Raw genomic sequence first — 13744 nt, 5'->3', positions numbered from 1 at the left:
AGTATCTCATTTGCCCTTTTCTTCACCAAGATTCCCACATCACACTCGTTAAAGCGACACAGATGTTCACAATAGCACTCTCAAGCCCCACTTCTACCTTTAGATCAGTAAAGGCCACTTTTCAGCCCAGCTCTTTTTTTTTCTATTGAAAGTACATTAGTCAGGCAGCAAAGATTTCGCAAAAATAAAGTGTCCAGAGGGGAACAGTCTTGCCTCCAATATAACCATGCCAGAAAGACTCTCAACAAACTTTCTTCCACTGAACTTCTCCCCTGTCTCACGTCCTCTCTGCGAGAGAAAAATGGACTAGTATTTAACATAACTTTTAAATCAAGTTAAGCAAATGCAAACCTTTGCTGGAGCCCTCTTAGTTCTGAGGGAACAGCAGATTTTTATTTTCATTAAAACTAACCCCTAAAGACTTACTCTAACCCCAAAACAAATCTGGTCTAGGGCAAAACAAACATCCACACACTTCTACACCAGTTCAAAAATCAACCAACTCCAGTTTGAATTATGCATCTTTTTCATAACCAAGATGCAATCCCAGCATAGGTGCAGACCCCAAAATGCGCCATCCTGGTTAGAAGTAAGCTTCCTGCACTATATAGCATCGCAGACAATGCTAACTTAAAAAAAAGCAGATAAATGTTTTAAAGCCAAATTTCTCAGACACTACTGTAATACATATCTAAAGAAAAATATCAGAAGATAAATAGGTACGGATGTGAAAAGAGAGGCTCAAGGATATGCTGCAGACAGGTAAATTCAAAGATCCCGGTGAACAACAGTAGTAAGGCTTTGATCCTTTCTTCCCCAGATTCTTAGCATTAAAGAGGCAAGATACCAAAAGGAAACGGTGAGCAACACAAAAGAAGCACAAGGGTTCTTGAATTTTGTAGAACATTCCCCATCACTTGAGCAGATGAGAAAAACTAGGAAACTTAGGCATGACTTTTCACTAAACGTACAAATTCAAGACCATTGGCTAGTTTGATTTTTTTACTTTTTAAAAATATGGTGTTTACCCAGTTCATGGATTTGATTTCTATGTGAAACAGCAAAAATGTCACACTTGCTCTTAGAAAGCCAAAAATCTCTTTGAGAATCTATGTTGATCTTTTCTTAAAAAAAATACACCTTAAAATCCAGGGGAGTGCCATGCACAAGAGGCACAAAGGTACTGTGAGGCTGAAACTTAATGAATTTACAATTTTTATTATTCCATCAGTGCTCTGAAATTAATCAGAACAGGAACAAAAAGCTAAACCATAAATGCCTGATTTCTCCTGGGTAAACTGGTAGTTAAACTGCAGGGAATTTATTTTAATTCTAGCAGCAAGCGGGGGGCTTGGGAGAGTCCACATCAGATTAGCGGCAGCATTTTACAGCCGGGTCCTACTGAATCCCACTACAGCCTGGTTCTGAGAGCATTTCCACCCCATGCTGACCCTGGGAAGGCGGACATTACATGCTCTTGCCTCCCTCTCTCCCACCCTTTCAGGAAGCCATGAAACTAGTTTTCCCCAGCAGTATTCTCTGGAGAAAAAGTTCACTTCTCATGAAGGTAACATGCATTTTTTAATTATTATTACTTTCTATGCCTCCCCAGGGAAAGTGAGGAGGGGGGAGCTTCCTTGCTCAACAGAGAAAGAAACTTTCCTGTATCAGTGCCAAGAATAGACACCCTAAATTCAGCGATCCTAATCTCCAGCCATCCATCAGCAGCAGGGTGGGACCAGTTGATTCAGATTTTCTATTCGCTCGCGACTTTGTGTACTAAAATAAGCCACTGTACCACCCAATTGTTCCTGCTGCTCTCTGCTCTGCAAGAGCACAGACTTAATAGTAACTACCTCAACTAACGTTCTAAGTACTTCCCCAGCAGGTCCTTTATAAATGGAACCATCTCCTCGTCCCACCAACTCTCCCAAGTCCCTATGACTTTACATCATGAGCTCTTCTTACAACATTTACTCCCGCTACCCTTTCGGCACACATCAGGGAAAACACCAACTGAGCATCTACAGTACCACAGGAGACAGAATCCAAGAACAAACCTAACCTGTAGACGGACTGTTCCATGGCAAGTGTTCATTTACAGGGTCAATTAGTCGTCATACGGACAGTGATCAAGGCCCATATACAGGGCACGCTGTGTGACCGATGAAGACAGAGTAAAATAATAAAACCCCCAGCTCTGTATTTTAAAAGGCTGGGAAAATATCAAAACAGTTCAGCAATATATCAGTCTAACAAACAACTCCATTGATCAAATATTAAATAACCCACATTCATTGGTTATTTTCTGGACCATAAAATAAAATATGTGTAATTTGATTAACATTATTCCATTACTCACACAGTAAAATCAATAGCAGAGTAAGGAAACCAGCAAAAGATTTGAAAATAACACTAAATATAAACAATTAAAAATGCACAATTGAGGCTAATGACAAAGCCTGATAACTCAGACAACTCTCACAGCTGGTACTCTGCAAGTTTTCAACTCTTATAGACTAGTGTCATGCATTGGGAGCAAAAATAAAGAATCTGAGACTGATTTGTTTCAGTTAAACCAAACACAAGCAGCATGTGCCTTCACGGGTCACACAAAACTTCTGTTCTCATCCATATTCTTACAGCCGTAGAGAAACAAAAGGAGTCGGTAAGCCAAGTCTCACTGGATATTAGCAGCATGGGCCGCCATGCAGAAGCAAGCAAATTTTTAGCAAAAATAAAGGCAAATGTTTCATGAGTTCAGACAGCTGTAGAGCATCAGAAGAACTGGTATCCAAGCACATACACTTGGTCTAGAGCTTCTCAGTAAGGGTAACAGAACACTGGAACAGGCTGCCCAGAGAGGTTGTGGAGTCTCCTTCTCTGAAGATGTTCAAAACTCACCTGGACGTGTTCTTGTGTGATGTGATCTGATCTAGGTGGTCCTGCTCTGGCAGGGGGATTGGACTAGATGATCCTTTGAGGTCCCTTCCAATTCCGAACATTCTGTGATTCTCTGCAGCTTAGAGGACAATACTTTGGACTCATTGTTCTAGCCATTTCAAACAAAGGAAACAATATACCTGCTACCAAAAGTTTGAAGAGTGACTGCTGATTCTGGGTGTCCTATACAATCCATATTAATGGTGACAAAATTTTTAGAAAGCTACAGATGTCCTCCCTCCTACCTACCTTCCTTCCTACTGACACAACTGGCAACCAAAAAACCAACACACCACCACAGGTCTTTTGGGAGCAAAAATAGTAGTTCCTTTGAAAAGAATGGCCTCCAAAGTCAGTAGCAGAAATTCAAAGCAGAAATTCCTCCCTCCCCCTTTTGTTTCCTTTTTTCTAAAGCTAAAACAGTAACATAGAGACCTCAGAAAAACAGGGAAAATATGAATTGCCTGTCTGATCACTTAATGTAGTGAGATATTTAGAAAAGAGCCTCACTAATTCAAAATCATGCCCTGACAGAGATCTTGGTTTATTTTTTTACTATTAAATTAGTAAAGTAAAGAAACAAAAATGTATTCAAGAAGTCTGCATTATAAACTGCAAACGTGGTAAGGTATGGTAAGAGTTTAGTCTCCTATAATAAAGTAAGGAGTGGTATTATACAGTACTCAACATAGCTTCATGGAATTTTGAAAAGAACACTACTAAATATTTTGTTCAAGCAAACAGGTTTTGGATTAGGTAAATAAAAATTAATAGTTCTTTACCCAAAAGTTAATAAAATACCTACTGCACTAATACATCAAGTAAACATCTACGGAAGTTTACATCAACTCTGCTCATTTAGGGGTAAGCAATTAAACCATTTATACATTGCACATCTCCATCTAAACTATTCATCATGAAAAATTCCGTACGAGGTGTAGAAACAAACAGTTCTCCACTGATTACTGAAAGGTAACCACCACCCAGATCAAACTTATGACAGCAGTGTAATAATATCAATCCCTATGGACAGTGTATCTATCCATACTGAAGGGACAGTACAAAAATCCCAATTAATTTTTACTGTAGATGCTAACTCCTCCAGAAAGCACCTCTATTTTCTGCCACAATGAGGTGGGTCGAGTACAGTACACACTATAGCAGATTAATACCAGTGCAACACAGAAGCACCATGCATTAATCAAGGCTCCAAGTTCTCCATGTCACGAGCTTGATCCCAACTTCAGCATGCTATAGCTCTGTAAGACATCTTGGAGGAGATTCTTTTTGCCTACTAAAATAAATGTTAAGAATTTAGGTTCTTATTAAATAACACGTGAAAACGCATAAAAGAATTAATAATGTTCTTTGTGTTATTTAATCTAACACTATTTTCTATTCATTTTACACTGTCTTTTTCAGTGTACCACAAAATAACTGTAAAATATGTCAACAGAAAACTGGAAGTTTTGTCAACTGGGAAGAAAACAGATGAGCAACTTAGGAAGGTACACAAACAAAGCAAGTTTGCAGGAAGAACAGAGTGGCTAGATATCAAAATGATTGGTGAAAAACCAGCATCAAATTACTCAACATTGCATTGAACTGAATGAACTAGTCACTTTTAAGCAGTGATTTCCGACTGTTTGCAAGCAGACAAGACGCAATACACTAGGTATCCAAACGTAAGGAAAACATGTATAAGGACTCTGGAACATGACAGTGGAAATTCTGTAGCCCACCAATATATGTACTCATGCAGAACAAATGCTTCCCCTTCCCATGTATAGCATTAAAGAGACAGCTTACCCTTTCCACTTGTCCTTCTTTGTGCTTCAGTTTGTACACTTTCAGCTTTGGAAGGAAAGTCTCTGTGTAGTTCTTGTCTTCCATGCCTTGGAGTAACACCCCATGGAACGCCAACCTGCAGGTATTTGCGTGAATATCTGTATCCAGCTTGGAGCCGATCACGAGGCACAGTTTAGGGCAAGTGACTGGTTTTTCAAACTCTAGCAAAGCCCACTGTTGTCTTGGGAGCTGGACTTCTCCTGCCTGGTTATTTTCTTTGTTCTCCTCTGATGAATTTGAGTCCTTGGACAAATATTCCTCTTGATAAAGATAATCTTTTTCAAAATCAAAAACATTTTCTTGAATTTCTTCATTGAAGTCAGCAGGGGCTGGACTGAAAAACATCACTCTTCCCATAACTGTTTCATGACCAACTGTGATATGGAACTTGGCCTTGGTGTGAAGAGCTCCTCGAAAATACTGGATTTTCTTCAGGGAAATTATTGCAGCATGGATAGTGTGAAGTGATTCTGGGGTGCAAATTAGGCCTCGTTCTAGCAGTTTGGGATCAAACTGAGTTACACAGATACCTACTCTGTCACCCTGCATAGCATAAGTCACAGGGGTATGGAACATTTGCATGGACTTGACTTTCTTTGTCACCTATGGATGAAAAAGCAAGAAAAACATAATTAAACAATTAATTGCAAATGAGTGCATCACAAGCACAAAGCCAAGTATCACACTCTGCTTGCTTGCAAGATGACTGACCTTCTTAGAAGAGTTCACAATTCAAAAAGTAGGAAGTGAGCAGATTGAGACCATGTTCCATAATTTAGAATTACCACAGGTTTCAGCCTCTTAGCTTATTCTACTTCTGTTCATAAGACTATCATGGCCATAATTATGATATTTGCATTATCTGTGCTGCAATGTCTACATTATCTGCAAATCAACATAATGTACTTCTCCCTAGACAGCTGCACCAACAGTGTAGCACTACAATACCATCCATGCACCTATGTGACTGTTTTCCCACCCCTTCTAAGAAAATTGTTTCATACACTTCTTTGAATTGGTCGAATTCAACTCTAAAATGTTCGGAACAAAAAAATATTTTCCTCATGATGTATTTGTACAATATTGAGCACAATGAAATCTGGTAAACTATCACTGCAAAATTATTAGTAATATCAAATAAAAAATATAAAAGTCTCCTAGTCTCTGTCATTCCATATATTAAAAAAAAGTCCTTAAAGCTTTCTTGCAAAGATTTGAACATTCATAAATATATGGCTAGCATTACTGTCACTAAAATGTGCTGTTCCACCTGTTAGATTTATCTTAGGAAAAGTGCAGCACTGGCCACCACTTAAAATTTATTTAGCTCTTCTTCCCAGATGCTATAAAAGTTTGACCTTAATGAGCCTGCTATTGTATTACTTATTTTAAGGAGTTCTCAAGGAGAAGAGAAGAATGAAATAAGCTTTTAAAGATCAGTCTAGGCTCAGCTTTATTAGACTAAACCAGTTTAGTTTAACAAGGCTTAATTTTGGCTTTTCTTTCAGTTCTACAAACCATCCTTAATAAAATTTTGCACACACCTCCCCCCCCCCCCCCATTATCACGTAACCAAATGCTTTTTCTAATAATATGTTTATGTTGCCACCTGTTACATTCATACTAATGCTGGATGCTTGGATAGGTAATCACTTTGACTGAAGTCCCTACACTAGATACCAAGCTTTTAATACTGAAATGATATTTTTGACAAAAAAAAAATCTAAATAAACAGTAAGTACTTGACAAGAATCATTAGTAGAGAATAGTTACACACAACATATTTTTGAAAGACTAAGCCTCAAAATTCAGATCCAAGAACCAAACTCTTCCATGGGAATGCTCCATTCCAGAGATCATTTCTTTAGTTTGTTTTTATCAATATACAAGATTACACTGTGAATACATACAGAACAACAACATTGCTAGAACAGATCTCAACTTTCAGTATAATTTCTTGTTCTCTCTCTTTTCTTAGTACCAATTCTATAGCTAGCTATCAAAAAGGTTCATGTCAAACGCTACTGTGCAATTCTCAGCGTTTGAGACATTAGGATCTGTCTTACTCAGTTGGAACTGTTCTCAAATCCATCTCCAGGGACTGCATGTCCCTTAGTTGCCCATCTTCTAATCCTAGCCCATCCCATTTATCTTCTAACATCTGAAAGTAAGAAAACAGCAAGGTCTGATGAAGAGACTCCCAAACCAAAGGACTGGACTCAGATCTAGGCTTCATCCTCAGTATGTCACAAAGTGTGGAGCGCATCATTTAAGTTAGATGACTGAGAACAGTCTAGAGAAGTTAACCTTGTTAATTTTAATCACAGAATTATTTACTTACAAGTCAATACCGAAAATACCATCTTTTTTCCTACATCTTGCATACAACGCATAAGTGGAAACAAAACTATGTTTTTCACCTTTTCCTTTTCTACAAAGTCTACTGCCCTATATGAAGGACATAGCACTTGGCTTCAGGTAAACCTTTGTAGACCTATTCGCAACATCACCAAACTAAGCAATACTAAGAAAAGACTGTAGAGAAAAGAAAAAAGAAAGACACTCACAGGGGAACAAATTGCAAAAACTTGGATCAAAATAGATGAGTAGGTGAAAAGTCTGTTGGCTGAACTAAAACCTTCAAGTAACTGGAATATAAAGAGCTCTCCAAATAAGTCAGCAAAAAACGGTCGCAGGCAATATACAGAAAGCTGATCAAAAAAGAAAATCTATAAGCTGCACGGCTTCTGGAAAACAACAAAACCCCTGTATTCCTTCTTGAAATCATTATTATACAAATAACAATGGCCGTGGAGCATCACCACTACAAATATTGTTTGGGTTCCCTGGATCTCTGGCTGCTAACCAAAACCAAAAGAAATGTCTTTTTCAGATTATAACAAGCTACTATTGCAACATTTTTCAAATGAAATGCCACATCAATGCCTGTGGATTCTTGGAGAATCCACAGAATATTATGAGGAAGGAGATCAAGAGATGTGTTCATGTAAGAAGGCTGAACCAAAAGAGTTTGGTATGATCTTAACTAATGTCAGAACATACTTAAAAGGTTATTCTAAATACTTACTAGGATTTCAGTTTCAAGCATTTTCATACTCAAATATATACTCATTATCCCTTTAGCCAAACCTCCTAGACATTACAACCTATCTCAATGGATTGAAGAGAAACAATTTAGCATTTTCTTCCATCTCTCTATTCGCTTCAAAGGTGGTACTTCTGAAGGCCGGAAGCACGGTGGCTTGAATGAAACCCTTCCTTCTTTCATTCGCTATAAACTGCCCCTCCCTCTTAGTTTAAATCATTGTGATAGTTGCAACACTGGTAATATAAGCAATGTTTAAGGACTTAAAGAAAGTATGTGGTTTTCTAAACATAAGTGTTTCAAAGAAATAAACAAGCCCTACAAAACTGAAATCATTGTATGCAAAATATCAGTCCAATCCAGGTGGGTTTGAAAGACTTCTGTGATTTCGGATGTAATAATGCTGGCAGTAAATCTTCCATCTTCCACAACCATGGACAGGGTCAGTAAACCGACAACAACTAAGGAATCTTCCATCTCTGTTGCTCCCCAATACAAAACTGGAACTGGAGATGCACAAAAGATATATGCAGTTTTCTACCTTAAACAGAGCCAAAATACAAAGATTTTTAAAGTTTATTTTATTATTAATACTCCAGTTTATAATAATACTTTTTAGAATCTACCCAACTGAACAGTCGATTGCAATTATTACAGAAAATATTCCCAGTCTCTAAGAGAGTCAACATATATTTATTTGAAATATCTTTCACAGAACCCAGATAACATTAACAAATAAAGACTGTGTTTAAAAATACCTATTTTTGTGTGCATACACTCAAAATACATCTTAGCTTTTAATTAAGGAACTATGAAACATTCCTCAGAAGTGTCTTGCCTAGCCTCTCCCCTTAAATCAACTCAAGTGATTAAGTTTGTTATTTATGGGCTGCCTGTGAGATGCATCAATGAGGAGAATTAACAAGTACGTTTAAAATATTCACACTTCATGTGATTAAACTCTTTCAATGAGATTCGCAATTCTCAACCATGGCTTACAGAGCTGGCTTGTATGAGAATATTAGCTGTTTTCTTCCCCATTTTGTCAGTATTAAACTACATTAAAGAGTATACAGTTGTAAAGCGTCACTTTCCATGACAAAAGTTTGCTGTAGTTCCTACATGTAGGAGAAACTCTGGAGTATCTTCCAGTGTTGCATAAGGCTTCAACTGGATGGCTCCCATTCATATGTCTGCTGATGGTCCTCACACTCTCCAATGCAAGTTCAAGGAAAGTCTTGGATCCTGACTAATTCTCTTTTGGGCTGCTGCTTCAGAAAATTAGTGTTCCAATTTAAAAAAAAAAACCCACAACACTGAAAATTTGCAGAATCATGTAAAGCTTTTCCCCCAGCCAAACCAAGTCACCTGTGCTGCCCCCAGCTCTCACAGGAGGCACGCTCCCCATCCCAGCTGCACTCATCCAGGGCTTTAAGAACCACCCTATTTCTTTGGAGCTGAGTCTGGCTTTCAGACAGATCTGCTTGTCCTCAAGACATGTGAAGGGAAAGGTAATACAGCACTACACAACCAACTGAAAATCAGTACTTCATGCTGACCTATCCAGTACCTTGCAGATGATTTAATCAGCCCATCTGAATGTTTTAAATGTAAACAGTTTTCCCCCTTATATTCATGGTCTCTATTCCTATATCTAAAGTTCCCATACGCATAGAGGACAGAAAAGTAAATGGGAACAACATATTCAAGCCCATTCCTTTTTTCCCCTATGCATTCTCAGTACCGGAATCAACTGTAAAAGAGTTTACATCACAACATCTTAACTGACCACAAACTCCGTGCCAAGAGTATAACGTATGCAGGAATTAGAATCTGACCAGAACAATGCTGGAGTGCACCTAGGTGACTGGGGGAGGTGGATTAGATCACACGAGAACTCAGTTGGAACTGCATCTCCTTCAAAAGGTCAGGCATGGAACCAGTCGAGAAGTGAATCAGTGAGTTGATCTGCACCCACTGGATCAAATAACAAGAGCCAGAGTAGCTTTAAATCACTAACTTCCTGTTTTCTGAGCAGACCATGAACATCAGTACAGTATTTCATTCCATTTCACTCTGACCCCGACTGACAGAGACATTTGTCCATGGTTTAAAATACTCCAAGTGCAGGTTTTTTTTTTTTTTTTCAAAAGACTGAAATACATAACTAAAATTCATTTTTGTTTTGTCTGGCCTTTAAAATACAAAGCACTGAAAAGGATGCAAATGGCCCTCAGTATTAGATTTGTTTCTCTTATGAATATCTCATTTCCCTATGTAAGGGATCCCCGTAAGTTATAGCACAGTTCTAAACTTTCACATATTCTCTTAGCTTTAAAGCAATAGAAATTTCAAGTACGAAGTTGAGGCTGGATCACTCAAGTCCACTCACCTACCAACAGAATGATGTTAAGTAACTCAGAGCACTCTGTCCTGAGCCATAGGAATTTGTAACTGAGACCTGCTATGACCAATATCTTTAGCATTTCTTTGCATTTATTTCAAGCACCCAATTTTTGTCCTCAGAATGTTGTCTGTAAAACACCTATTTCATCTTATCCATGCAAATAGTACGAGGCTCATTTTAGTAATCCACTAGAGACATACTTTTCCTCTGCTTTTGGGGAATTAGGCATTTAGACACAGAAGGAAAAGTGAATAACATTGAGCGCAACTTTAAAAAGACTTTATTGCATGCAAACAATGTAGGTAAACATGGAAAACTTGGATACCGTTATAAAACTTGCTACAAACTTCTCTAAGAAATTCACTCACATTTTGTTTTCTAATAATGACACAAGGGAATTGATTATATCCCATTATATAAATCAAGAGCCATGTGTCAAAATCTTACGTCATTTGCAAAGGGATTTGCTTCAGTTTCAAAATTTTATTTGTATAATCACATTAATGTTCCTAAAGCATTATGTAAAGGTCTATAAAAAGGGTGAGAAAGAAGTTTGTGTTCAAATGCAGATTAAAAAAAATGCAAAACAGAAATCAAAAGCACCCAAACAGTTCAGCCCTTGAGATAAACAAACATGTTCAATATAAGAAGAGAACCTGTTATTCGAAGACCAAAGGAAAAGCCCACTAAGATTTTCAAAGCAGTTTACTACAGACTAATAGAAAACAGGATACAGAACAAGTCCACCAGTGACTTTCTGATATGTCAGAGCTTCTTTTCCTTTATTTATCCAACTTCCATTAAGTTATCAACCATATGCCATTGCTCATAGCTTCTTTAGATAAGAACCTAGCCATCCTGCTGCCTCTCAATTCTGTGAGTGCATCTTTCTGATATGAAAGATACAGTAACCATACTTCCTTGTAATACTGATGAGAAAATGCAACATTAAAATTATTAGTCTTAATACTTATTATAAACACAGTATTTATAAAAGGAATATTACATATATATTACAAAAAGAGACCATGCCTTCAAATGCAGAGGACTCCAACCAGTTTAAAATAAAGATCCCATCTTGGATCCCAGCTGCTAAGAGCTGCATCTTCAAACTTACATCCAGGAAGGAAGAGGAACCGATAAATGACAAAAAACACTGTTTCAGCTCTGAGGTTTAGATATAGATCAAGAGCAAGCCTGCCTCAATCATCACCCAAACAAGAAAAAGAAACCCTTAAGAAGCATAAACTGACCATACACTGCAGCAGAGTGCCAAATACAAGAAACGGCAGCTTAATATCATCCAGTAGAAGTGCCTCCTTACAGCTGAAGAGCAGCAGCAAACTAAGGGCCGACTGCACAACCAAAACGCATCCTGTATTGGTTGCTTTTGAAAGCAAGGACTGCCTTCCTCTCTATTGCTCTGCTACAAATCCAAATAAAGAATAGGGCATCTCATCTTCCTGCTTCCACTATCACGTCATAGCAGTCAGAGGATATCAAGCTACACTGCCAAAAAAAATGCCACCCACTTGTCTGAAAGGTTACTGCAACTTTTAGTTTTCAGCCAACGCTTGTCTAAGCACGTATACCGAAACGAAGCAAAGCCCTAAGATTCAGACATAAGACTGCTCTTACATGTAAGCAGATCTTTTTTTCATGAATTCTCTTCTAAATATGAAGCATGCTGTACTCTTTGCTTTATGAGGGATGACCATTCACCAGCAAAGCCAAGTCCAATAGATGAGTAAGCAGCAATGTGTTTAGCAAAGGTGGCAAACCGCTCCTGCTCGAAAGTGTCAAAAGGACACCCAAGGCTGCTGTCTTGTGCCTCCACAACGACAAGCATTCAGAAATCATTGAGTTAGGGCCTCTGCCCAGCTCCGTACACATCCTCCAGTCAAGTTAAAAAAAAAGTGTCTTTTATTTTAAAAATTAAAAAATGGAATGCTTTTTTAATTCTCTGAGATGCTTTTGCAGTTCATGTTATATCTCAATGAACACTGAGAAACATTAGTTCCAAACCTTCAACAAGGATTTCAGAACAGCATAAAACGGAGATAAAACAGGAGCTGTAAATAGTACATTGTTGAACTGCAATCACACGATGCAAACTTTGCCCACTGCTCAGGTTGTGGAAAGTTCTCTCTTCTGAGTCAACATCACAACAGCAGCTAGGACCAACAACAAAGAGTATAAACCTCAAAGAGTCATAAATAATTCCAAGTTTGCAGGTGCCACCAAGATCACGTGGGCTTAGTAACAACTTTCTGAAAGACCTTGAATATTTCTAGAAATTATTATGGCCTCACTTTGCCTCCACATGGGAAAGGAATATAGCATCTGGAAGAAAAACTATTTCACATAGAATGATTCTTTTCACTGAATTTTTTAAGTGACGTTTGTAAGGGCGTTCTCCATATGACCACCGTGATGCTTATGTAACGCCACAGATATGCTATCAGATTTTATTTAATATACTACTCCTGATAAAACACCACCATAGCCTGAAGAGCCTGCATTGCAACACTGGAATAAAGCAATATAAAAAGGGATACTAAAATCCCTTTAGCTTATTTCCTTTCACAGCCTCTAAAATATGGGTATGCACTCAGTAAATAAATAAGCAGGTCAATGGTGTTCTCATGCTGCTCTGCTTTAATACTGTAATTTTTATTTACATGTATGTTATATTCATGTACACAATCACAAAATAAAAATTAGCAAGTGTTGAGATCAAGATTCTGCACATAAAGTTAAGTGACCTTCTGTGCCTATGCATTCTCCTGTAGCCTTTAAATCTATAATCTCAAATTTTTCCAACAGAACCTAATCCATCCCATGCACAGGCTGGACAAAGCTCACTGAGTAAGAAAACTATCCTCTGTTTATTTTCTTCTTGTGACTGAACTGCCCAGAATTCATAATTTACTGTAAACCATCAAATTCACACTGTATTGCATATATGCTATCCTACTGGAGTATTTATTTGGTAAACTTCAGTAATCTTGACACTCTTGTGAGTCTGTATTACACCTCACCACGGATAGGAAACAACTGCACAATTTGTCACAATCCATGTTCTAAAAAAAAAAAAAAAAAAAACCAAAAAACCCAACAAAACACAAACACCCAAAAGTCCAGTTTTTGAAAGCTAAAGGCTGATTTTTCAGAATGTTTATAACTTCATAGCAATTTTCCTCATTCACAGCAAAGCTTTCAATAGCGTCAACCACTTACACCAATTTTCAACTTGCACCAAAATCCCCAAATCCAACCCAAATCTCCCCAGCTACCACATGAGAATGCTGCGAGAGACATTACTCAAGTCATACTAGAGTCATGACCCTTCCTTGTCTCTACATTTTGCCACAGAAGGCAATCAGGCTGGTTAAGCATGATTTGCCATTGCAGTATTTCCCAGTTATTACGTGTTTTTA

The 13744-nt window shown here is 37.9% G+C and overlaps 1 protein-coding gene across 1 annotated transcript in view; it reads right to left on the bottom strand.

Annotated features, from left to right (window-relative positions):
- The window catches only part of EEFSEC (eukaryotic elongation factor, selenocysteine-tRNA specific), a 127010-nt gene that overhangs the window by 51797 nt on the left and 61469 nt on the right, over positions 1-13744 (bottom strand). Inside the window, exon 5 of the mRNA XM_086618918.1 lies at positions 4753-5394. Coding sequence (XP_086475044.1) covers positions 4753-5394 — 642 coding nt within the window. The remainder of the gene's footprint in view (positions 1-4752; positions 5395-13744) is intronic.

Source organism: Tauraco erythrolophus, chromosome 12 (assembly GCF_009769465.1).
Source record: "Tauraco erythrolophus isolate bTauEry1 chromosome 12, bTauEry1.pri, whole genome shotgun sequence".
NCBI classification, from domain to species: domain Eukaryota; kingdom Metazoa; phylum Chordata; class Aves; order Musophagiformes; family Musophagidae; genus Tauraco; species Tauraco erythrolophus.
This window is presented reverse-complemented; position numbering and strand designations above follow the sequence as displayed.